Source organism: Coenobita brevimanus, chromosome 26 (genome assembly GCF_032717465.1).
Source record: "Coenobita brevimanus isolate Jiangsu-jjx chromosome 26, ASM3271746v2, whole genome shotgun sequence".
Classification (NCBI taxonomy): domain Eukaryota; kingdom Metazoa; phylum Arthropoda; class Malacostraca; order Decapoda; family Coenobitidae; genus Coenobita; species Coenobita brevimanus.
In genome coordinates this window covers 26,844,838-26,870,897 of record NC_136979.1, presented here as the reverse complement: position 1 = coordinate 26,870,897, position 26,060 = coordinate 26,844,838, and the positions used below count along the sequence as shown (strand labels likewise).

General features: G+C 45.0%; 1 protein-coding gene across 1 annotated transcript in view; it reads left to right on the top strand.

The window, feature by feature from the left end:
* Positions 1 to 26,060, top strand: part of LOC145393992 (teneurin-m-like) — an 839,265-nt gene that overhangs the window by 361,786 nt on the left and 451,419 nt on the right. Inside the window, exon 5 of the mRNA XM_080267963.1 lies at positions 11,275 to 14,913. Within this exon, the coding sequence (XP_080124089.1) occupies positions 11,275 to 14,913 (3,639 nt within the window). The remainder of the gene's footprint in view (positions 1 to 11,274; positions 14,914 to 26,060) is intronic.

Sequence of the window (26,060 nt, the reverse complement as noted above, 5' to 3'; positions counted from 1 at the left end):
TTCTCTCCTAACATTTCTACAGCTGTCTCGCACGTCTTACTCCTCACACACAGCTTAACCTTTTCACTTCTATAACTACTGCCATACACATCCTGGTCCTGTCTCACATCTGGCCTTTTCTATGATTCTCTTCCTCCCGTGGCACCTTTCCTCTCCTTTCCATACGTCACCTTTTTCTGTCTTATATTTCCTCCTGGCCTCCACTGCTTATCATCTTCGTCTGCCATATATCTCCTCTTCGCCTTTTACGCCATCTATACCTTTCCTACACCTCCTACTGGCCTATCACGCTTCCCTTCCAGCATTCCTACCACAGTTTCTGTTCCTCTCATACATCTATTCTTCGTTCACCACCTGTTTCTCCTCCACCTTTCAACGTCTCCTGTTCGTCTTCCATCGCCAGTTCCTCACTTTCATCTCCTGCCTCTCCTCCTCCTCTCTTCCATCTCCTGTTCCTCTTAACATTTCCTCTCCCTCTTACTTCTCCTGTTCCGCTTACCTCTCTTGTTCCTCTTACCTCTCCTGCTCCTCTCACATCTATTTCTCTCCCACATCTACTGGTTCTGCTTCTGCTGGTGGTAGCGCTGACTCAGATGTTCATACGGCACCTCCCTGGAGCCTCATCGTCCTGCCCAAGTGTTACTATGCATCACCATCAGACCACCTCACACTGCCTCCACCACTCTCTCTGCTTTCCCGCCTCGCCCTTCGCCAGGCACACACCTTTTCCCTTTCCTTCAGCTCTCATTCCCTTTTACTCTTTCATTCTTTCTCATTTCTTCTTTTTCTTTCCTTCATTCCATCGCACTACCACCACCACCACTCTCACTACATCTCAGCCTCGCCTTGCATCATGCGCACACCTTTTTCACTTCCTTTGGCTGTCTCTTTTACCGCATTGATTTTATTTTCTCTCTCTCTCACTCCATCTTTCTCCATTTCCATTGTTCTCTTCCCAAGTCTCGATCTCACATTCTTCTTCCTTTCGGTCTCACCAGCACTCACTACAGCATCACTCTTACTAACACACACACACACACACACACACACACACACACACACACACACACACACACACACACACACACACACTTTTAGCTTCCTCTGGTTCTTTCCCTCACGGTATCTTACTTCCTCATTCTTTTTCCTGGTTATCCCTCCTTTTTCCTCTTGCTTTCACTGCTGCTCGGTTTCTTCCTCTCACCACCACACATCTTCCCTTCATGTTGCTTCTCTCTCTCTCTCTCTCTCTCTCTCTCTCTCTCTCTCTCTCTCTCTCTCTCTCTCTCTCATAAATATTTCCCTCATCCAATCTCTTTTTTATCTTTCCATCTAATCCTCCCTCCCTCTTCTCTCTTCCCTCCTCTCGTCATCTCCAGCTCTCCACCTCTCATTAGTATCCCTCTGCTCTCACCATCACTCTTCACCACCTCTCTACCGCCACACCTTTCACTCCAAAAATCTCAGTTCCCTCTTCTACAAAATCTCTCTCCCTCTCCTTTCCCTACCTCCTCCTCCCTCCCCCTCCCCTACCTCACTGTCCCTCTCCTTACCTCACTTGCTCTTAGACCCCTACTACTACATATATTCCCTCTCCTGTCATTCATTTCACTCCCACTGCCACCTCCATTTCTTGTACCTCCATTTCTGTCCGTCTTTCCCTCCCTCCACCTGCCTGACCTCCTTTCTTCTACTTTCATCCTTTTTCGGCCTCCTCTGCCGCCATGCAGTCCCTCTTCCTGGATTCGTTTCACTCCCTCTTCCACTTCTTTTCCATGTACTTTCACATCTTAATATCTATCCCTCCCTCCCTTTTTCTGCCTCCCCTGCCTTCCTACTTCCACTCTTTCCTCCCTCCCCATCTCCTCTCGCCACTCAGTCTCTCCATCATGCGTCTCACGCCCTTTTCCTCTTCTCCTTCTTTTGCATCCTACACACCCTTTCTTCCCCATCCACCTTAGTTCCGTTTGCCTTTTTCTGCTCTCTTTCCTTCAACATCCGTTCCATGTACCTCCATGTCTACCTCTTTTTTCTCACCTTTCCTCTCATCTTCATTCCGTCTACCTTCAGAGTAGTCTCCGGATATCACTTCTTCCTTACCACCTCCATCTACACTAAATATCTCCACAACTACCTTCCATTTCTTCCTCCCCCCCTCTCAACTGCACCTCCATGTTGTTTGTTGTTTTCATTTTTCCTTCCTTTCCTGTCATTTTCTTTCCTTTTGGTTCCTCGTCCATCTCCATTTATCTCTCCTCCCCTCCTAAATTCATTATGTCAATCTCCACATCTATCTCCATTCAGTCTACCTCAGAATCTCCTTCCATTTCGCTCTCCATTCTTCCCACCGCTTTTCCTTCTTCCTCCATGTCTCCCTCTTTCCCTTTCACTTCACTTCTCCCTCCCCCCTTCAGTCCCATCCCGGTATTTTCTCCTACTTCCTCGCTGTTTCCTACAGGCCTATGTCTCCTAGGAATGGATTGTGTGTGTGTGTGTGTGTGTGTGTGTGTGTGTGTGTGTGTGTGTGTTTTAACAGTATTTAGCATAATCAGGTAGCTGATATCCCATAATTGTGTGACCTCATATCGAAATATTGCAATGGCAGATGAACGGGACTTGATTTGAATGTATATCAGATATTGTTAAGCCGTGTGTATGTTTTGTTTAGTTAGTGTTGCTTATGACAGAAGTAGATAGGTTACTGTTGCATTACCTACTAATACTGTAGTACATAAGGGTTAGTTGCGTAGGTGAAGTTGGTGAAATGCACAATGCAGCGTGTGAAAAAATGTTGTGGGTTTATTTCATTTAAGTAACTGTTATTAGAAGCAGTAAGTAGCAGGTAATTAAATCTCCCAACCATTAGCTGCCCTGTCACAGTAGAGGATTGAATTAATTTTCTTCCTTCCATAGCCACTCGTTCATTAATATATATAAAGTAATCGGGGTGGCTGTACGCCAGATATATCATAGAATATACTGGAATTCTTTTATGACTTTAATGCATTGGATCGCTTAACTCACACTAATTTATCGAGAAGCCGAAGACCAAGGTAAGAAGCGAGGCTGGGGAAAAGGATCATTGAGCACGAAAAGTTCCTCATCCTCCTTGGTGTTTTCTTTGCCAAGTTGGTTGTGATGGAAGTCTGAGAGGAGAGGCGCTAATAATAATAATGTGCTCCCTTCCACACCTCCAAGATGCGGGTCAGCAGTTTGCCTTGCCCTGCCACATCCCATCCCTCCCCATCCCATCTCTTTCATCCTTTTCTCTCCCTTACTCTTTCATCCTTTCCCTTCCTTATCTTCTCTTTTCTTCTTTGCCAGCCCCACCCCACCGTACTACATTGTTCATTGTTGATCCTCCTCACCTTTTGTCTCACGTCTGCTCCTTCACATCTATTCCATTTTATCTCATTGCATACTCTTCGCTTATCTCCCCTCCTCTCGCATCTCCTTGCCTTCCCTTCCCTACCATTCCGTTTCCTTCCCACCCCACACAACCCCACAGTGTTGTGCTTTGTTCAGCCTTCCCCGCCTCACTTCTTACCCTGGACTTCGGCTTCTCGATAAATTAGTGCCTTGACGTTCCACGGCATACCCAGTGCTACCTAGTTCCCCCCCGAGTCTGAAATTTTCACCCCTGCTTCGCGAGACGTTCTCCTTTAGTTTCAAAAAACATTTATGATCTGCCCATTACAGCCATGATTCCTGTACACCACCCCACTGACCCGTCCCCCTTCAGACTGCGCATCTACTTGTCCTCTCACCCACTTATCCTCCCATCCATCCTCCCATCTTTTCAGCTTATCCAACCCTCCCACCACCTTTCATCCGCTTATCCATTCCACCATCCAGTAACACCTTCCGCCAAAATTACCTGCCATGTAACTACTTCCCACCTCAAGATTTTAATCCTGCATCCCATTCCATACTTCTTACTCTCCTCGCACTTACTCCATGCTTCATCTTCACTTGCGTCCTCTCCTAGTTGCTCCTCTCAGGTACAAGAACGACCTTCATCTTGTTCAAATATATATAGAGAGAGACTCCGATGTTTTGTGCAGGCCTATCAATTTGCACCTGTCATACAGTGCACACATCTGCTCCAGTAATCTTCATTCGCGGAGGTCCAATTATACCCGCCTTTAGTCACACCAGGGATGTATTTGACTGTAATGAAATGAAAGTAAGAGCTCTGACTTGCCACCAAATACTAACACATACTAGGGCGCGCGCGCGCGCGCGCACGCACACACACACACACACACACACACACACACACACACACACACACACACACACACACACACACACACACACACACACACACACACACACACACACACACACACACACACACCACAGACACAAATTTTCCTGTAGCAGCCGCCCACCTATATAGTCAAACACAGTGAACACAGTGACACTTCCCCCCGCACTCACACCCACATATACGCACTCTTCTGCCGCGCGTCGACTGAAGGTACGAAAAGTGGTGCGAGAGATTAATTGCCAGTTGAGCGAGTAATATTTGTGATGCGAAGTTTATGAGTGTACTGCCGTGAAATATGAGAGAGGGGGAGGTAGAGAGGAGAAAGGAAAGGGGAGGGTGAAAGTGAAGGAGGGTGAATGGGAAAGGAAGGTGAGGGAAGGACAGCGCGAGAGGTAAAATGAAGGTGAGGAGGAAAAGGAGGGTGAGGAGGAAAGGGGGGGTTAAGGGGAAGGGGAGGATGAAGAGGAAGGGGAGGGTGATGGGTAGGGGAGAGAGAGGGGGAAGAAGCTTGAGGAGAGGATGAGAAGGAAGAATGTGAAGAGTGAAGAACATGGTCAGGTGAAGAAAGAGGAGGAGGAACAAAACATGTATGGAGGAAGGATGTTAGGTGAGAAGTGGATGGTAGGAGAAAGGGGTAAGAAAAAAATGGAAGAGGAAAAATAGGAAAGGGGGATGAAGAGACAGTTGATGTGGGAGAAGAATGGGTGTTAAGAGAGAGGTGATAGTGAGAGGAATAAAGAGGAAGGGATATTATAGAAGGAGTGGAGGATATAAAGAGAAGAATAAACAGAGGAATATGAGTAAATAAAGGAGGGGACGGACAAGAAAGGCATAGAAATGTGTGATAGGAGTGTATAAAGGGATGGAGGGCGATAGGAAAGATAACAGCAATGGCATGGGATAGGAGAGTGTACAAAGAGGGAAGGGTGTGACGAAAGGGAAAGGGAGAGGAACGGTGGCATAAAGAGGGGTAGGATTAAAGGAAAGGGAGGGTGTGACGAGAGAAAGGTAGGGGAAAGGGAAAATAAATAGGAATAAAAGTACGTTAAGGGAAAGGAGAGTAGGATATGAGAAAAATGGGGAGGAAGAGAGGAATAGGAATGTGTGAAGGAGCTAAGCGGTATGAGGAGGAATATGAGAGGAAAGGAAGGTGAACATAAAGATTGTGCTAGATTTAAAGGGAAAGAGATGAAGAATGATCATAATGAGAGAAGAAGCGGGGAGCTGGGAAGTTCAAAATAAAATAAGAGGGAGTGGAAATAAAAGTTTTGAAGAGAAAGGAAAGCGAAATGGAGGTTATGGAGAGTACCACATATGAGAGAACATGACAGGTGACATGAGAGTCTGAAAGAACTAGAAAGAGAGGGAGGAGGGGGAAGATGCGCTACTCTCTTTAATACGACGACGTCTTAACCATTTTATTCTTAATACCTGCCACCAAATGCAGATCCTTATATTCAGGTGAGAGGGGGAGGGGGAAGGAAGAGAGAGATGTAGTAATATCTTAGTACCATGACGTCATCTCAGTGTTATTCTTACCACCAGGAGTTAGTAGCCTGTTCCGCTAAACCCCTTCACTGCGGTAACATCTGTCACATTCTTGCCGCCGCCAGGCGGTTTTATCCTGGTTAAACGAGACCCAGTCTTGGTGAAGGGATAAGAAAGGCTTCCTTAACCCCTCCAACCGATGACATACTTTTTATATCGTTCTTATGAGAGACGATTTCATTCGGCTGAGGAAGAGGCATCTGGTTACAAAGAGATTAATGGAGACTGTATATAACTCCTTGACTAAAATGGTCCCAAAGAAGTTTCAGCAAATCGTCTGAAAATTGCAAAAAAAGAAAGCCATAAAAATTGTCATCGTGTGAAGTGAGGTTAACCCTTTCTGCGCGATGATGTTTTTATATTTATTCTTGCTGGCCAACGATGTGATATGGGTTTAGACAAAACTTGTAGTGCACAGCTAAACACCATAACCTACTCTGTGCAACGACTTTATATTTTATTCTTGCTATCTCTGGACGATTAACATTAATTTTGGGTGCGGCCTTTCGTAGTGAAGGTTGTAATGACACGGGATGGAACATAAAAAAAAAAATTCTCTCTCTCTCTCTCTCTCTCTCTCTCTCTCTCTCTCTCTCTCTCTCTCTCTCTCTCTCTCTCTGTATGTATGTATGCATGCATGTATATGTGTGTGTGTGTGTGTGTGTGTGTGTGTGTGGATATATATAGTTAGATAGATAGATAGATAGATTATAGACAAAAGATTAAGTGCCTATTCACCCACCCAGGCCAGACAGGGGCCGTATTCTCGTGGACTTAAGAGGCTTCTCGGCACCCTTTCCTTAGCGATTATTTTACTTATTACAACTTCTCGGCACCCTTTCCTTAGCGATTATTTTACTTATTACAACTTCTCGGCACCCTTTCCTTAGCGGTTATTTTACTTATTACAACTTCTCGGCACCCTTTCCTTAGCGGTTATTTTACTTATTACAACTTCTCGGCACCCTTTCCTTAGCGATTATTTTACTTATTACAACGTGATATTCAGTTGTTTCTCTTTCTTTGTTCCGGAATTCTTCTTCATCCCATCTTTTTAGGAGGGAATGAAGTACCGTGATGACGATGACATTTACACCTTACGAATATCGACCAATTTTGCAGGAGTTTTGTGCATTACAGTATCACCGCATAAGAAGAATTAGACTGATAAGGAAAAAGTTCAAGGGAGTTTGCTAAGCTTAAGAGAATACGGCTCATACATAAAGTTATATATTTGCTATAACCACAGATTTTAGCAGTGAACATACCTGCTGTACGGCCATGGCAATGACACCCCTCCCCACACGCTCATGGGGAGGGGGGGGAAGAATGCTTCCCCAGTATCCCTGCGTGTCGTGAGAGGCTACTAAAAAGGGGCCATTTTGTCCCCAGTCTTTCTCTCCTTACTGACCTCTTCTGCTTTTCTGTCCAGAGGCCCTCTGCCTCTCCTTGATATTTTCATGTTTCTTCGGGCCTTTATTTTCTCTCCACGCCTTATAGCCATAATATGGCCTGATTCTAATTCTTCATTATTCCTTCCTACCCCTCCCCACATACGCATGTGGAGGAGAAACTGTGTTAACTGAAAAGAATACCGTAGTGTAGCTTTTTACACACACACACACACACACACACACACACACACACACACACACACACACACACACACACACACACAACCAGAATTTACATATATACATGCAGTAATGTAAAAGTTATGCAGGTAACCACATTTGAATCCATGAATATACAAATACGAATATAAAACATAATTTCGAGGGGGCAGCTTTGCATCCTGGACGCAGAAGACTGGCCCATTTTCCCCCCAGCCTTGTTCCCCCATGATGGTGATGTCTCTAAAAGTTTTCTAGTTGTGCCTTCCTTTCTCCAGGGGTGTCTTCTACCTGGAGGGGCGGAGGGGATGAGGAGGGGGAGGGGGAAGAGGGGAGGGGGAGGAGGGGAACGAAACCAGGTGGCAATCATGACTGCAATTTGTACTCAAGTTTGGCGTCGCAATTTTCTCAACCCTCCCAGCCTGCGCGGGAGGGTTGATGGCGGACCTTGGCTGCTGCAAAATCCTCAGATTGCGCATTAGTTGGTGGCAAAATCCCGAGGCTGCGAGGCGGCATTACGGTGGCATTATGGCAGTCGTTGCATATAAATAGCTTATTATTAGGCTCAGGTGACGAACGCACGATTAGCGGTGGGAGTCTGCAGCAGCACGGTTGTTGGTGTTCGGTGGCTCCCTCGCGTGTTGTCTCTTTTCACCCCCTCCTTCCCCTACCAGACCGTGTGCCTTCCCTCTCTTCCCCCTGCATTCCCTTTGCACCTTTCCCTCTACCCCCTGCCTTCCCTTCCCCTCCGGCCTTCCCTTCCCCTCCGGCCTTCCCTTCCCCCCGCCCGCCTTCCCTTCCCCCCGCCCGCCTTCCCCTCCCCTCCCCGCCTTACCTCTCCCGCCCCCGCACCTTACCTCTTCCTCCTCGCCTTCCCTCTTCCCCCCTGCCTTCCCTCTTTCCTGCGCCTTCCCTTTCCTTCCCTCCCTTCTCTCTCCCCCCCCCCGTCCCTTTCTTCTCCTTCCGCCTGCCTCCTCTCCCCTAATCTGCCTTCCCTTCATCTCCCCATTTGCCTTCCCTTCCCTTCCCTTCACTCTCCCCCCTGCTTTCCCTTCCCTTCCCACTCTCCCCCCTGCTTTCCCTTCCCTCCCCCTGCCTTCCCTCCTCCCCTGCCATCCTTCTTTCCCCGCGCCTTCTCTCTCCTCTCTTCCTTTCTCTCTCCCCCTGCCCCTTCCCTCTCCCTCTGCCTGCCCCCCCTCTCCCAATCTGCCTTCTCTTTCTCTCCCCATCTGTCTTCCTCTCCCCATCTGCCATCCCTCTGCCCATTTGCTTTCCCTCTCATCATCTGCCTTCCCTCTCCCCACCTGCCTTCCCTTTTCCCTCCCTCCCTTCCCTCTCCTCTTCTTGCACCCTCCTTACCTTCCTCTGCTGCCTTCCTTTCTTACTGTACATACAAGCCTCAACCTCCCACGCATCCTCATGTACACTTCTGCAGTCCTCCAGTCATCCCCGCACCTTCCTAATTTCCTCTGTACCTTCCCTGTCTCCCATGCATCATTCCTGTCTACGTACACCTTCCCTTGTACTGCCATGGCGACAATCCTTTAGCAGCGTTCTGTACTACCTTACATATTTCTCGTTCTTCCCTAAACGGCAGAGTATCCTTCCTTCTCATACTCTTTTGTTTCTGTGATTCATATTGCTGTCACATAAAAATAGTTCACGTAAAACCCTCCACTGCCTCAGCCGTGAGAGAAATGTCGGCAGACTTTTGTTCATGGGTGCACCTTCCCTGTCTTCCCCTGCACAGTCCCAGCCTCTCCTATACCTTCCTAGCCTCCACTACACCCTCCTAGACGCCCCAACACTTTCCCAGCCTCCACTACACCCTCCTAGATGCCCCAACACCCAGACTCCAGTACGCTTCCCCCAGACTCACCCATAACGTTCCAGCCTCCACTAAACCCTCCTAGATGCCCTAACAATCAGACTCCAGTACATCCCCCCAGACTCACCCATACCGTTCCAGCCTCCACTACACCCTCCCAGACTCCACTACACCTCCCAGATTCCCATATAGGCTACGGTCCCATCTTCCATTACATCCTCCTGGACTTTGCCACACTTTTCCAGCCTCCACTACACCCATTTAGATTAGCCTACACCATCCTAGCCTCCGCTGTATCCTACCAGCCTTCCTTACACCCTACCAGTCCCCACTACACCTTCCCAGCCTCCCTACACCCTCCCAACCCCCTGTATTTCCACCAAGCCCCTCCTCCTACGCTTTCCCAGCCCTCTTACACATTCGCAGTCTCCCCTGCACTTTACCAGACCCTCTTACACTTTTCCATCCTCCCCTACACTTTTCCATCCTCCCCTACACTTTCCCATCCCCCCTTACACCATCCCACCCTCCCCTACACATTCCTACCCTCCCCTACACCTTCCCACTCTCCCCTGCACCTTTTCAGCTCTCACTACACCCTCCAACAGAGACATCTGCTACTTACCTCGGCTGATGTGCTCGTCTTGGCTAACATAAGGTGTGCTGGGGGTGGCATGGCAACTGATGTTTTCGTAGGCTGCACTGGAAGGCGGCTAGAGATCGTTTGGCAGTGGTGTAGTAAGGATAATTATTTGTTCTGATTTCTTTAGTAGAAACTAAGGTCCTGCGATCAATATTCTCATAACACAGCGAAAAACTTTGTTAGACTACGTATTGTTTCCTGTATGTCATAATATGCAGTTTTCATTTATTTACATTGATAGGGTCATTATTTACTTCATTAAGGGAGTTGCTTTAACAGCCAGAGCAACGGATGACATATTTTTATTCTATTATTGTTATCCCCAGACGGTAATTTTCAATATAAGACAGGCTTTTCGAACTGGGAGTATTACATAACTCCTTTATAAGAATTTCATAATAGAACTGAATTTTTGACAAATAATTTTGTTTTGTGGGAGTAAGAATAAAATACCGAATACGTCATCGGACTGAAGGGTTTAATTCCGAGAGTCCACAGTGAAGATGCCAGGCGTCAGGGACCACAGGGACTGTCAGCCACGAACTTACTTTTTCTCAGAGCTATTAGGGCGGGGCGAAGAGACCTGCAATTTTTAGGATGTTTCAGTCTCACGCTTCCTCTCTCTCATCTCGTTTATGTCCAGGCTGTGGCAAATATTGGAGCTCATGTTGTCTACTGTAGTCCTTGTCGTAGGTGTAGTGTCTTAGGCCGACTCCCTTACCTCTTAAACCCTTTCAGATTACTGAGAGCTTGTGTACACTTGTTCACATAAGATTTTTGCATTTGTGTGTGTGTGTAATGAAGGAAAAAGAGAGAGAGAGAGAGAGAGAGAGAGAGATGGGTAGGAGGACGGGGGAGGAAAGGGCATACCTTTGGGAAATGATAGATGAGAGAGTTTTAAGTAATACTATTCTATGTCAACATGGGTCCAGATCTCCAGCATTACGGAACTACAGTTACTGATTACTAAATGGGTTGAAATAAGTTCTCTCATAATTCACTGATGAGGTTATCAGTAACAGTATTTCCATAACTGTTGAGACTTGGATGCATACTAAGGTTTCCCTCATCTGTCATTTCCCAAAGTTATGTCCTTTCCTCCAGGGACACCTTGTATATAAAGTGTAAATTACTATATCTTCCAGAGAAAAGTTTTAAACATTTAGTATTTTGTAGAGTTTAACATAATCTACCAAGATAGCCATACAGAATTATTGTTTTTGACATTACTAGGAATAGTAGCAAGTATTTAATGACATAGTATCTTTATTACACTTATATTCACAGATTATTAGTGGTGTTGCATCGTGTTCTAATCTCTGATAATTGAGATCTGCTATATTTAACATTCATTTTGTCATTGTTGCAGCCACGACGAGTGCTGTGGCATGGCTGCCACATGGAGGCTGCGCTGTCCTGGTTGAAGACCCTTCCGTCATCTCTGACGAGGCACATCTTGGCCAGACTGCATCCAGAGGTAACCCACGCCTTTCTTCCCGCCGCCCACTGCCCGCCGCACATCACCCCAGCCAGAGTCCCCAGGGGCACTTCCAGGAGTACTTCATAGTTTATGAGCCTCTGCAGGAAACTGTGCAAGAGCCCCAGGGTCGTGGCATCCCGCCTCGCCGCATGCGTAGAAGTGTGTCGCATGACTTACCCCCTCGCATGGACACTCACCCGCCAGACTCACCCTCTCCCACTACTGACACTATCACCCCTGACCTTATTAACTCACATTCCGTGACCCCCAGCAACCCTGACACGACTCCTCATCCCTTGACATCATCTTCCCATGACACTGTTCCCCTAACAAATCCTGACTCAGCCCCTCACGATGACACCCATCATTCCACTCCCCATGAACCCCAAACATCTCCCAGTTCGTCTCATCAAAGCCAGACATCCACAGAGACATTTGATAATGTTTTTTCTTCTGTACAAAGCTCTAACCCTCATAACAGTGATCACATCACAACACTAAACAGTGACCAAGGCTCACAACATGATGATTTGCTTTCAGATGCAGGTAGCAGGCTTGAGAAAGGATCTTGGTATCCCACTAGTAACGACTTACACGTTAGTAATTATGCTCAACCAGTAAAGAGACACACATATTCAGCAGAACAAAAACCTGTTAGGCAGTCGAACTCAAATAAGTTAACCCTCTCCCATGTTAGTGGTGGTGACATTGCCACTGGTAGCCACCTAAAATCTAGGCATTTGGCACCAGGGTCAGCAGATGATGTATTTGCCCCAGTAATTGATGTTGTTGAGTATTCCAATGTTGGTGACAATGATGATGCTGGAGGTGATGTCAGTGTTGAGGATTATGTTGGCGAAGACAGTGATCCTACAAGTAACTCTTATAATGGTGATGAAGCAGGGCCAGTCCCAGAAGCTGGAATCTTAGACAGTTATGAGGATGCTGAAGATGAACAAGAAGAAAAATATGAATATGGCCTAAATGCTGAGGAAATTGAAGGAGATATTGTCGAGTATGAACAAGCCAATGATACGAAAGAAGAGGTTTTGCCTGTCCCAAATGTTCCTCAGCCTAGCAAAGTTATGCCCAACGTAATCCTCGTTAGTAATATGGCTGGGAATGATACCCTTGAAGTCCTTCCAGTTCCTTTAGAGAATGTTGAACCCAGACAAATGCTGAATGATACTTATGCAGTTTCCCAGGAGCAAATGATGAGAGATGCACCAAGCAGTGATAATCGAGGAAGGAAAACACTAAGGTCTTGGATGGGATCATTCCCAACGCTTCCTTCCCACACTGACAGCAGTGAATCAGAGATGACAGGACGAGCTCACACATTCAGTGAATTAGGATACAATGGGCCAGGTGGCGCCACGTGGTTTGTAGGACGTCCGGGCACAGCAAACATGCAACGACGCAACAACACAGTCAGACGGATCAAGGCACGGCGCAGAGGCTCACACTCTGTCAATGCCTGGTTCTCTAATTATGGTCTTGAAACACAAGAAATGCCTGACTCAGAAACAGAATCTAAAAACGAATTTGGCAGTTCAGTAACTAGAATGACTAGTTACGATCGAATATTGTTTTCTTCAACAGGAGTAGCTGGTAGGCTAGCTAGATCTGCTGCACGGAAGAGAGATGGTGATCCAGGTTATAGATCATCTTACGATCCTAATGATCCAGAAGGAGGTCCTATTCCCCATTCTAGCCCTGATAGGCATCCATCAAGGATACTAGAATCCCTGGGTGTCCCACATTACCAGGATTCCACCAAACCCCCAGAGTACTATAACAACAATGATAAATCTGTCCAGTCTGGTCCAGTTTTGGCTAGAGATGTATTTCCCCATATATTCGAATATGAACTGGAGGATCATGATGACTATTACTATGACGAACCAGATTATTACTACTTTGATGAGTATCCTGCAGCTAATGCTCGCAGCCAGAAAGAGAAAAATAATTTTGAGGACGTTCATGATGATGATGGCCCACATGATGTTATCATCAGTGACGATAAGGATGACCAAATAGGCAGCGTGCAGGCAGGTCATCGGAACCCTGATAGTGTAGCAATGATAAACTCAGCATTCCAGCACCTGCCTGCTGTGCCTGCCACCGCTGCCCCCATCAGCGCCACCCATTATCCACCTGGTCTTCGTTCTATGTCACTCAGGAGAGAGGAGTTCCATGTTGGCGTGTCGGAGCCCCAGGTCAGAACACTCAACCGAGATGACGACGAAGTGGTGGAGATCGAGGTAGTACCACTCTACCCAAGTCATGGCTCAAGCAGCTCATTAGAAACTGGGCCAAATTACGCCCCAGAAGCGACTGACAAGGAAGTGATTACTGCCATAGAAGGTGATGTCGCAGAACCTACAACTGCTGCACCGATTTACACAGCTCCCCCTTATCACTACCCAGCACCTGGTAATGCACCCCCTCCCTCTCACACCGCCCCACCTCCACCTGAATACAGCAATATTCCTCAAGGCTCCAGTCCCCTTCAGCATGCCAAATTCATGTCATCTAATTCCCCGGAGCAAGACGGCAGACCAGCTAACCTCTCTGAAAATAAGAAGAGACCAAAATTCCTTATGCATATTTCTCAAGATCAGTATTCTTCATTTGACAAAGGTTCAGTTTCTACAGACAATACAGCTACGACACACAATCAGCAGGGAGCATATCATCATCAGGTAGACCACAGAGAGCACACATATAGTCTAAATGAACGGGAAGGAACATCTACACATATAGAAAGTTCATCTTACTCTAATGAAAATACGCCCTCTTATCAGTCCACTAATTACGAGAGTAATGGAGCCGACAGGGTAAGAGCTGAAGGAGCTGATGAACATTCTGCAAGATATTCCTATGGCGAAACCTCCTCTGAATTACATCTAAATAATCGTGATGTATTGGACCAGAATCGTGCAAACACAGGTTACCGGTTCAACAGGTCACCTGAGGAGTCATCCAGTACAGATTACCAAGTTGCCACGAACTCCAGACATTCCAAGCGAATCACAGTCAATGTCACCATCGCCACAGATGATGGAACTCAAGCCTCAGGTGAATCAGCAAACTCAAAGAAACCTTTGTATGTCCTGTCGGTGTCAGTGCCGACATCAGGAAAAGACCAAGAAGCTGACATCACTCTGGTGGAGCCGGACGAACATCAGCAGATTGCCTCACTCAGTCTTCTTGTCCATGGTAACGAGACACGCTCTGGTCCCCAAACTAACAGTCAGCCAATAGCGATGGCCATGAGGGCACCTGCTGTAGTTAGTTCAGGTCCGGGAGAGGGAGGTCAGTGTCAGTGTCCATGTCCTTGTAGCAGTGAGAGCATAAGAACACCTACCAACAGCATTCCCATTCCACCTCAGTACCTGCCAGACTCAGACAACCCCCAGACTCACAACCCCTCCTCCCAGGCCTTACCCTCCCGGGGTTGTGCCCAGGACCCCACAACCACTACCCCTCCCACACCCCCGCCGTGGCTTGAGGAGGAGCTGGAAGGTGAGACAGACCCTCCTCGTTGCCCCTAAGAATGGAACCTGAACTAATAACTAATCCATCGCCAGGTAAGGACCATTGAGACGCGGGTTGACATGCTAATTAAGACTTCCCAAAGCCCCAGAAAGACAGCCGCTAATTGAAGTAGGTGCAAAGCTATCAGGGTATTGATTAGGGTCGTGTGTGTTGGCCTGGTGTGTGTGGCTGTCGTGTTGGGTCTCTGGGATTTAGGTCGCACTCCTTAAACAGTTCCACCACTTTGTGTCTTGATCAGAAAGGTTTTAAACAGTTCCAGAATTAATAAAACTTAAGCTCTCTTAGAGAGCATATACCTCCGGCAACTCCATTACCATATAGCTCGGATCACCACCAAATTTTAGTCAGTTCTTCCTTCCCCCATGATCCACATATCCACAAAATTTCATTGAAATCCATCCTATATATATATATAGATAGATAGATAGATATAGATATGTATATTTTAGATATCTTGTGGACAGACAAAAAACAGTCCTGAACAGCAACCCAAACTTAGATCACCACCGCAGTTTATTCAGCTCTTCCTTGGCCCATGACCCACATATCCACAAAATTGTCATTGAAATCTTTCAGTAACTTTTTAAGGTCTTATAGTCAAACGAACAGACAAACAGGAGTTAATAACTTTTTATATTTTCGTTGGCGGTGGTAATAATATTGATATTTGAGAACTCTCTTTGAGTTTCGGCAAAAAATTTCCATAGCCTGTAACTGCAAATTACTCATTTTGCAAGAAAAATCGACCACCTTTTGTAAAAATATTAGTATTCCCATTCCCACCTGGATGTGTAGCTTTTTTTGATAGTCTTCTTACGCTAGCTGTGCCCGATAGAATGTGTATTTATTATCTTACCCAAACTATAGGAACTTAAAGTTTCATTAGGAAAGTAATACCGAAGTTAGTAATACCACTAATATCGTCGACTCCGCAAGCTCAATGGTCCCTGCTTCCATGGTTAAGTATCATACTTTCTTTTTACACTTTATTAATCACTTACATTTGTAGTGAATTTACCTTACAAAGTGCATGAAGCTTAATTTACTTATTTTGCTTGATGCTCATTTTTATTTTTAGTTCAGTTTCCATTTTGTCTGTTTATTTTTCTTAATATAATGATTTTTAAGTTTTGTTTTCGGTATTGTAGTTCATGGATGTATTTGATTAGTTTTCAATATATACTAGTCCTGCATGTGTGGCATGACCCTCCAGCCCATTACAGATTTGAATGTAACTGAATTTAGTGTTCTTAATTTATATCCACCAACCACGTTGCCTTGACCTGTAATAAAGATACGGTAGTAATTGGCACCGTAAAGAGAATATATATTATACGTGGTGTAGGACAGTGAAGCTTGTGTGTGTTCGTAGGCAACTTTGTTTTTTTATCAGATATAGCTAATTAAGTTGTTCAATACTTTCTCAGCATTAATGCACCAGTATTTTTTTTTTCATTTGGTCCATTACGATTCTCATCTGTACCACATTATGGTATTATACTCTCCTACTGTGTGTGTGTGTGCATACTATATATATATATATATATATATATATATATATATATATATATATATATATATATATATATATATATATACACACACACACTCCTGGTGTTAGAGAATTTGATAATGTAAAATTAAAATTTAATTAAATTTTTCTCCTCTGTACATGATAGTAGCTTCCCTTGTTTTTACTGCCGTTGCGATGGTTCAATATTTTGTTTCCCGTATAATGCACAGGTACCCATGATTATTGAAGGTTCTTCACGTGAACATCTTGTAATCCGTTTTGGCGATATTTATTGTAGGTCTGATATGGCAGTTAGCAGAAAACACGTAACAGTCAGTTTGTGGTGCTTTGCAACTATTTTAATATTTTATCTGAACATCCGATTCGAACTGAACGTTTCGTTGTTGTGCAAAAATGTGTTGGCGTACAAAATACTTTTTCCTGATGCGTCCTGTTTCTGTGTCAAATATTTAATCTGCTGGGCGATTGCACTCTCTGATGATCGTAAAATTGTGTAGAAAAGGATAGTTATAACAGATTATTTGATGCTGGCAGTCATGTTTGTAGGGTTTTCATCCAGTGGCGAATCAATATATTACACGGTATTATTCAGCGATGACAACCTCAAAGAAGAGAAAAAAGAAGTGAATTTTTAATGTCCTTTTGTAAGCATTTCTTAATGCAGGTACTCTCAGTGTAGACTACTGGTATATACTTTTTTCGGATCAATAATGATGTATAGCAGTTAAAGTTCCAAAGTATTAAAAAAAATAATGAGAACCTCACATTAAATGATGGAAGAGCATCGCGGTCTCCAGTACCATCCATCTCCTTCATTTTCTATTATTCTTTAACTCAGATTTCTCCAAATATCACTCTTCCCCTAACCCTCTCACCTCTCGTTCCCTCCCCCATTTTCTCCTCCTCACACCTCTCTTCATCATTCCAGCCGCTCTCTTCCTTCGATTGCAGAACCGCAGCGTGTCTTTTGTTGTGCAGCATCCGATCCGATACAGAAAACGAATTCGCCCATTGTCCCCGCCGCGGGCCTCACACCTGGCATTCTCCGCCGTTCCTCTGTCAAACTCCTGCACTGGCGAATCCAAAGGGGTGAGGGACGAAAAGGGGAGTCCAGACCCCTCCTCCTTACACCTGTGAGGCCTTCTTTCCTGCAACAAGTCTGCAGAAAAATTAAAGAAAAAACGGCAGTCTATGCATTTTTAAAACTGCCTAATCGTATGAATTTAACCCTCTTGAAGCTTTTGATGGAAGATTGTCGTGTATCAGAAAGAAAATGGGGGAGTAGGAATTTTTGGACCCATCCATTTCGTTCGCAGTTGCTGCCACAGGAATAAAATGTTGATATTAGGGTTGTGCGCCTTTGGTGTAATGAGGATGATTCAGTCGGCACAGTGTAGAATGCATCGCATATATCGATTTATATTTAAAGACCCTGAGAGTAGGTCCTTATAAAAAACTGAAACCGTACACATCAAGATGTCATAGAAAAGTTTGGCATAATCATCGATTTTTACATCAGTTAATGTCATTGCTGATACAGCATTCTTAGCTAAGTTTACGAACATCATAGCCTCAGTAAATTGATTTATCTATGACATCCATCACACGACTCTGTTGCTGTAAACTTGTTATAACTCCAACATAACGGTGCCAGGGTCTAGTTCTGTCGCTGTCACTACCATCTTCCGTCACTCTGCCTTGAGCTGGCTCACAGGCTGTCTTTACCGCCCCTGCTCAAAGCAGTGATTAAGTTGTTTTTTAGAAGTTCTAAAAAACTTATTATGGTATTTTCAGTGTAGTTTCCAGTATCTTATAACTTATCTTTCTCAGACACACATTTTCCTTGTCGCTACAGCTTTTCTTTACAATTATTATTTTTTATACGGTTTTGTTAATGAAATAATTGTATTTTGTATAACGAAAGCATATGACAGGGTGGATAGACAAGGAATGTGGAAAGTACTAAGGATATACGGAGTAAATGGAAAGTTGTTGAATGCCGTGAAGAGAGTGTATGAGGGTGCCAAGGCTGCAGTGCGTGTGGACAGTGAACTGAGTGAAGTTTTCAGTTTGAATGTTGGATTAAAACTGGGATGTCAGGTCCCCATGGTTGTTCAGTCTGTATATGGATGGGGTTATAAATGAGATACAAGGTAGGGCAGTGGATGTTGAAGCCACGCTAACGAGAGAAGGCAGTGTTTGGAAATTCCTTGTACTGTTGTTTGCAGATGATACTGTATTGTTATGTGAGGACGAAGGGGAACTGCAAGGATTGGTGAATGAGTTTGGGAGTGTGTTTGTGAGAAACTGAATCTGAACGTAAATATATGGATGTAAATGCAGGGAAGGGTAAAGTTATGGTCTTTGAGAGAAATGAAGTCACTGAATGTACAATGAGGCTGGATGAGGAGAAAATGAAAAATGTGAGTGCGATTAAGTACTTGGGGTAGTGTGATTAGTGAGAATGGAAGTTTAGAGGGTGAAGTGCCTGAAAGGGTACAACAGGGAGGAAAGGTTGCTGGTTCTTTGAAAGCAGTGATAAAGGAACAGGGAAGTAAGCATGGAAGTAAAAATGTAACTGGATGACAGTATTGTGATACCAGCTGTAATGTATGGAAGTGAAACTTGCACCTTGTTGAAAGGACACAAGTCGTGAGAGCAGTGGAAATGAGGTATCTGGGAGGAGCATGTGGAGTTACATGGAGAGACAGACTGACAAATGAGGAAGTGAAGGAGCGCTGTGGTGTGGATGTGGATGTGATAGAAAGCGTTAAGAGAAATACATTGAGGTGGTTTGGCCATGTGGAGAGGATGGTGAGCGTGAGACTAACGGGGAGAGTGTATGTGAGTGAGATGGAGGGGGGGAGGGGGAGGCCAAGGATGAGATGGAGGGATGGAGTGGAGAGGTATATGAGAGAGGGAGATGTGAGCTGGGAGCAAGGCAGTGAAGAGGCATTGGAGAGGGCGACATGGAGGCGATTTGTTTGTGGCCACCCCTTACGGGATTTAGACGTCTGGCAACAGATAGGTAGATAAATAAACCAGAAGTTATATTATGGGCATTTCATAGCATCTTCTTCACTTTTACACTAATTCAGGATACGATCATATTCCGATGAGGTATGTGCGTTTCCTACAGTACTTTCCATTTCAAATTTATCTCATCGAGTCATTGGAGTTTCAGGCCACTTCTCATTAGCTCTCTTCCTTCGTTGCCCTCTCATCTCATCGTATTGTAGCGCCACGCCTCCTCTCCGGATGCCTCTTACCCACAGCACATTTTCCGGCACATTTCCCCCGAACTTTCTCTCAGCTACAAAAACACTGGCCTTCCTTCCCACATACGCCTTTTTTTCCTGCCTCATTAAGGTCTTCCAAACTCATTTTTTGCTTGTCTCCACGCATGCAAAAACTGCACTCACCGGATTCATTTACATTTTTCTCGTCTGCCACTGTAATTTTCACTCCATATTTCTTTTTTTCCTTTTAGTTCCCCAGCTCCTGTTCTCCCCTTCACAGCTCTTTGACCCATATTCTGATTGGCTTAGGAGGCACCGACGCATCTCTCCCGTATTACTATATTTCCGCCTATGGCACCTTTTATATATTTTCGCGTTACATGATATGCAAACGAAAATTTAAATGTAATAAGCAAAATGAATCGCTGAAGAAGAGATGCAAGTAACCTTCTAAGCCCACGAGAATACCGTCCATTATCTCTCACTGTAATTACATTCCCCTTCTTCATTGATCTTAGGTCCCGCCGACACTCCTTCTCCTACCGCCATGCTGTCGATTAGTCTTACTCTCTCCTCATCAGTTTCCCTTTATTCATACTAAGTCTTCGCTCTCAAAACTCTCACTCTCACTTCCTCTTTCTCTCACAGACGAGTTCCGCACTCCCTTTCTCATCCCTCTCCCTCTTTCTCCCTCGCTCTCTCTCCCATCCCTCCCCCTCGTTCTCCCTCTCTATCTTTCCCTCTCCCTCTCCCTCTCCCTCTCATCTTCCTCTCATCCTCTTCCCTCTCCCTCTCATGCCTCTCCATACTCCCCTCCCACACATCCCTTTCATCCTCATTCCTCTTCCTGTCATCCTCATCCCTTCCCCTTCATCCTCATGCCTCTCCCTTTCATCCTTCTCAATACACATCCTTCTATTATCCCTCCTCATCATCCCTCTCCCTTACATCCCTCTCCCATACGTCCCTTACACCCTTACATCCCTCTCCCTTAACATCCTTCTCCTTTTTATCCTTCTCCCTATCACCCCTTTCCCATACATCCTTCTCGCATACATCCTTCTCCCTGTCATCCCTCTCCCTTACATCCTTCTCCCTGTCATCCCTCTCCCTTACATCCTTCTCCCTGTCATCCCTCTCCCTTACATCCTTCTCCCTAACATCCTTCTCTCTTACATCCTTTTCCCTTTCATCCCTCTCCCTTTCATCCCTCTCCCTTTCATCCCTCTCCCTCTTATCCTTCTTCCTTTTATCCATCTCTCATCTGATTCTCTCCACTCAAATCCTACATCCTTACGACCTTGCTTGACTCCTTCACTCCCAGACTTCCCTAACCATCAAACTCTGCCGAAATCCTCGCTTTTCTTGAGCTTTTCTCCTCGTTCTCTCGTTTACCCTTGTGCCGCTGTCAACCATAAGCTGTCCAAAGGCGTCCCACCCTCTCCTTTCGTCATTCCCTGCCCTCTCTCCCCACTCACCCTTTCCACCCTCGTCATTCCCTGCCGTCTCTCCCCATTTGCCCTCTCCACCCCTCATCATTTCCTTCCCTTTCTCCCCACTTCTTCTGTCGTCATTCGCTTCCTATCGCCCCACCCCTCTTCCCACTGTCTTTCTTTTCCCTCCCACTCCACTTCCTCCTCCGTCATATCCTTCCCTCTCGCCCGACTATCTTCCTTCCCTCCTCCGTCATTTGCTTCTCCCTCGCCTCACTCTCGTCCAATACCTCGTCACTGGCGTTCCTTTCTCCCCAGTCGTGCCCTCCACATCGTCATCCACTACCCTCTTTCTTCCTCCACTCGCTTTCCTTTCTGCCCACTCCCTCCTTTCCCACCTCCGTCATTCATTTTTCTGTCCCCACACCTTCCCTTCAATCTTCCGTCTTTTTCTTCCCTTGCCCCCCACTCTTCTCCAACTCCCCATCTCCCCACAACTCTCCCCACTGCCGCCTTCCTATCTCCCATACGCTTCCTTTTTATCCTACTCCGTCTTTCCATCCCTCCGTCATTCCATCCCCTCTTGCTCCCCCTTCCCTTTGCTTTACTCAGTCATTCCCTTCCCTCGCGCTCTAGTCCCTCCTGTCCCGTAATTTCCTTCCCTCTCTCTCCGTCCCTCCCTCCATCCCTCCGTCTTTCCTTCCTCTCTCCACTCCCTCCCTCCATTCCCCTGTCATTCTCTTCTTTCTCGCCCTCTCCCCGCCGTTTCCCCACCACTCTCCTGCCTCTCCCAAGCACCGGTTTCCCTCCTTCGTCCCGTCACTGGTGTATGTTGTAGCACCTTTTTCATCACTCGGGACTCATTTCAGCTTGTTTACAGAAGGCCACATCATTTTTGGGTCAGGGGGGCGCCGGGCCCGAGTAATAATGGTAACAAATGCCACCATAACTCACGCCCTGAGAATGGAGTGCAGCCGACACCACTTTTTTCTCTCTCCCTCTCCTCTTTCCTAGTCTTTTTCTAGACCGTATTTTTGCTTTTATTTTTATCCTCATCCCTCGTCGGGTTTCTCGGCTTCTGCTCGTCCGACCTCTTGCCTTACCCCTGTCCCTTCACGGGGTCCACCTACCCTGTCTTTAAATATTCTGAAGTTTGATACGAACCCTTTTATAATTTTTTATTTCTAGAAATTGTTGATTTCAGTATGAAGCATAATACTGTCGTGTCTCGATATCCCAGTACCGTGAGTGTTCAGAGGGAAGAATACTCTGAAGATACAACAGACTGTCTCGTAGACACTCATCAGGAGGGTGGGGTCTAAGTCGGGCCGAAGCTGTTGTAACTTTCCGATAAACAACTCTATACGAGTATATTACGAGCGAGCGAGCGATGTTTGCTCTCAGTAAAGTTTGGAAATAAGCGGCCCGGGACCCGACCGTCATGACCCGACCGTCACGCTAAGCAGAAGCTAATAACTTTACTCCTGTGTGAAGTAGTTTAATTTTTTTATGCATCTGATACATTCATTCAATAAATTTATCTGTTAAAAACTCTCCCATAAATGGGGAGAAACCCCTTGGAATCTCGAATATTCCAAGTCAGTGTTCGGCTCTAATCAATGAACGCCTCAGTTACGAAATCAGATTTTAAAATATTTTCCGTCGTAACTGTGTTTTGGGGGCATCGTCTTTAGCAGTTAAATATCGGAGATTCCGCCTATAATTTTGTATCAGAGGGAAGTTGTGATGACATGGCGCTCGCTTGCTTGTCACGCGCTCACAAAGCTCACTTTACAGGTTTATGTATATATTTTTTTTGTGTGTGTGTTTATTGTTGCTGAGATGAGGACAACAGCTGATGTCTCTTTTCGGGATCTAACTGCCTCTGAATATGAGAGAAGTCATTTTGCTGTCTGATTTTTTTCCATTACTAGTTCAGATAACATTATTATCGAACTTTAGATACCTACCTAGTTGGTATTGTTTTGAAAGTGCACCCTTATATGTTGCTGTGCAGTACGTAAGAGTGCAGTCGTAGTCGTGTTTTACTGTAGCAGCCGTTAAGAAACGGAAGTGTTTTGTAAAGCTACACAGTCATTTATTCTGAGTTGCTGGCAGTGTCTGTGCGAGGCAAGCTAAACATGGCATAATACGAGCACCTAAATCCGGTATCTGTGAAAACCTGCAAGTAATGTTGGCAATAACATTTCGACATTTTTCTTCAAATGTGGTCAGATGAGCCGAGCTGCTCCAGTCGACGCCCAGCTACTGTACACACTGACACTGAAGGTAGGATCGATGATAATTTTAAATCACCGCTCAGATGACATTTTATATTTATCTTATCTCGATATCTCTGGACCTGGAGAAAATATGTATTGTGGCAGAATAAGAAACAATCTCTATTTATCCCTTCACAACCTGATTTTTCGCCATAAGCTGAATTCAGTCGTCTAAAGATAACAAGAATACCTCATCGGATTGTAGGAGTTAACTGTTAGCTGGAGTAGCTTTAGGCGAACAAGAACTAGCTAGTTATTTTAAATTCCTGCACACCAAGCATAGATGGACGACGTTATACACCTAGCCCACATCCAATAACATTAAGTTTTACATATAGAAGGTTGTACTGATTTCCCAAAAATGTGTTTAAGAATACAGTAATACCTATACCACTGATCTGATACCCAATACCTATAGCTCGCTTTTGACTTGCGAGTCTTGCAGATCTTGCGAAGTCATGCTTAACATATCAGGGTTACAGAGAGACAAGATAACTGACGGGATCACTGAAAGATAGGCGAGTCTAAAATATCACTGATTTAGGAGCATGTTTAACACCAGCTAAATGAGATAAATAAATGGTGTAATTTTCGGTACAGTTCAGTGGTGTAAATTCGGTACTGACAACAGATAAGAACAGAATCTTTTGGCACAAATATTAGTCCCGACCACCGGATATAGTAGTCGCCATCATGTTTATTGACCAAATGAACAAGATAAGGGTGATGGATGCAAGATATTATCACTGACGCAGCCGGGATCGTAGAATTATTTATATTTTCTTAAATTAGCTACCTCATTGGTTCTGTATATGATTGCTGAGAGCACCAGTACAAATGAGATTAGTTCATTCTTCAGCTGCAAGTCACAGAAGCAAAACATTATGAGATCGCTAGCACATCATGCAGTATGTACCCCTTTCTCATTACATTTCACAGCAGGTTTCCTTTAGTTGTGGTATCCCTGGATCTGATGTGGGGTTGGGAGGGTCACTCATGGAATATGTTTGTCATAAATTTCAGAGATCAAGATTACACAATGATTTGTTTGTAGCAGAGCAAAGAAACCGCACCCCATTTAATTAGAGCTCGCCACGGGACCCCTCGTAATGGTGCTGCAGGAGTACCGCCATCCATGACGCATACCCATCATAAATTTTAGGGTGATAGGTCAGAGTTCAGAGGGAAGAAAACAAGGATTCCAGCACAACAGTGGGTCAGACTCTTTCACTGGGGTTCTCCGGGGGGGAGGGGGGAGGGGGCTTCTGGCGATGGTGGTTGCGGAGTATATTCAATCGTTAGTTTAGTTGATTTTCGTCAGCAACTTGTTTTATCTGTAACACAGTAATATCGCCGTGTAAGGTACCAATACAAACTGTTTCAGTATTAAAAACATATATACCCGGTACGTAATTCAAAAGAGAACATCAAAAAGAATTAGACAAAATACATCGCTAAGGAACAAGTACTACGAATTCTCCCGTGCCATCGAGATAACGGCTCATTGTCCCGCCGCCAGCAGCACTATCTTAATGGCTGTGTCTCTCCTGACGCGGTACCATCGATTCCCAGGTGGCGCTCCGGTAAATAATGGTCCCCCGTCCGCCACACAACAACCACACCCCGCCACTTAAAATTTGTCAGAGTAGGTGGGATACTTTGTTGACTGGAGGCGGTGTTGGTGGCGAAGGGTTGTATTCTCTTCGGTTAAGGACGCTCTCTGGCACCTTTCGCTTAGGGATTAAGTTTGCATACTACAGTTCTCTCACCTAAATTTGGGCCAGTTTTGCGTAATTTTGTACTTTATTTTACCTAGCTCATTGGCAGAAAAACACAGCTCTGTGCATTCGTCTGTGACCTGCACTATATTCTAGTGTTAATATGTTGTTATAGGTGTGCATTTATAATGGAGAGAGGGTAATTTTAGGTAAAGTTATGGTATAGACTTTACTACATTTTATCGTATTTATGCTTTTGTAATGCCGACATAGCTTGTATAAACAAGATACAAGAGATTATTAACGTGTCTTAAGCCTCCCAAGCTGACGAGCATACGGGCTGGGGTGTCTGTAGGGGCTTCATTCTCGTCGGGTATGGAGACTTCCTAGAACTTCTTCCCTACCATTTTATTTCTGTATATGACACGTTAATATTATCCAGCGTGTATTTTATGAAATCTGTGTTAGTAATAAAAAGATACTAATACCATAAAAGATAATACTCTGCAAAAATTTAAGATAAATCGTTAAGAAAAATGTGCTGCAAAGTCTCCTGAACCAACGAGAATCCAACCCTTGGTTTCTGAGAGCCGTATTCACGAAAATATTAGTAGGCTTTCTAGCGCCTCATTTTATCGATTTATTTTGCTTATTACACCGCAACATTCTCTTGTGCTAATTATATCGTATTGATGTCGACACAGATTGCGTAACACACAAAACATAACGCGCCCGATAGAGAAATAAGCAGATAAGGAAGAGGTGCCAGTAAGCCTCCACAGCTGACGAGAAGATACGTCTGGCGGATTTCTTGGGGCAGTATTTTTAAGCTCACCGAAGCTTAAACGCTGCGGTCAGATGATGTTTTTTGTATTATGATGATTATATTACTTAAGATAGGTTTTGGT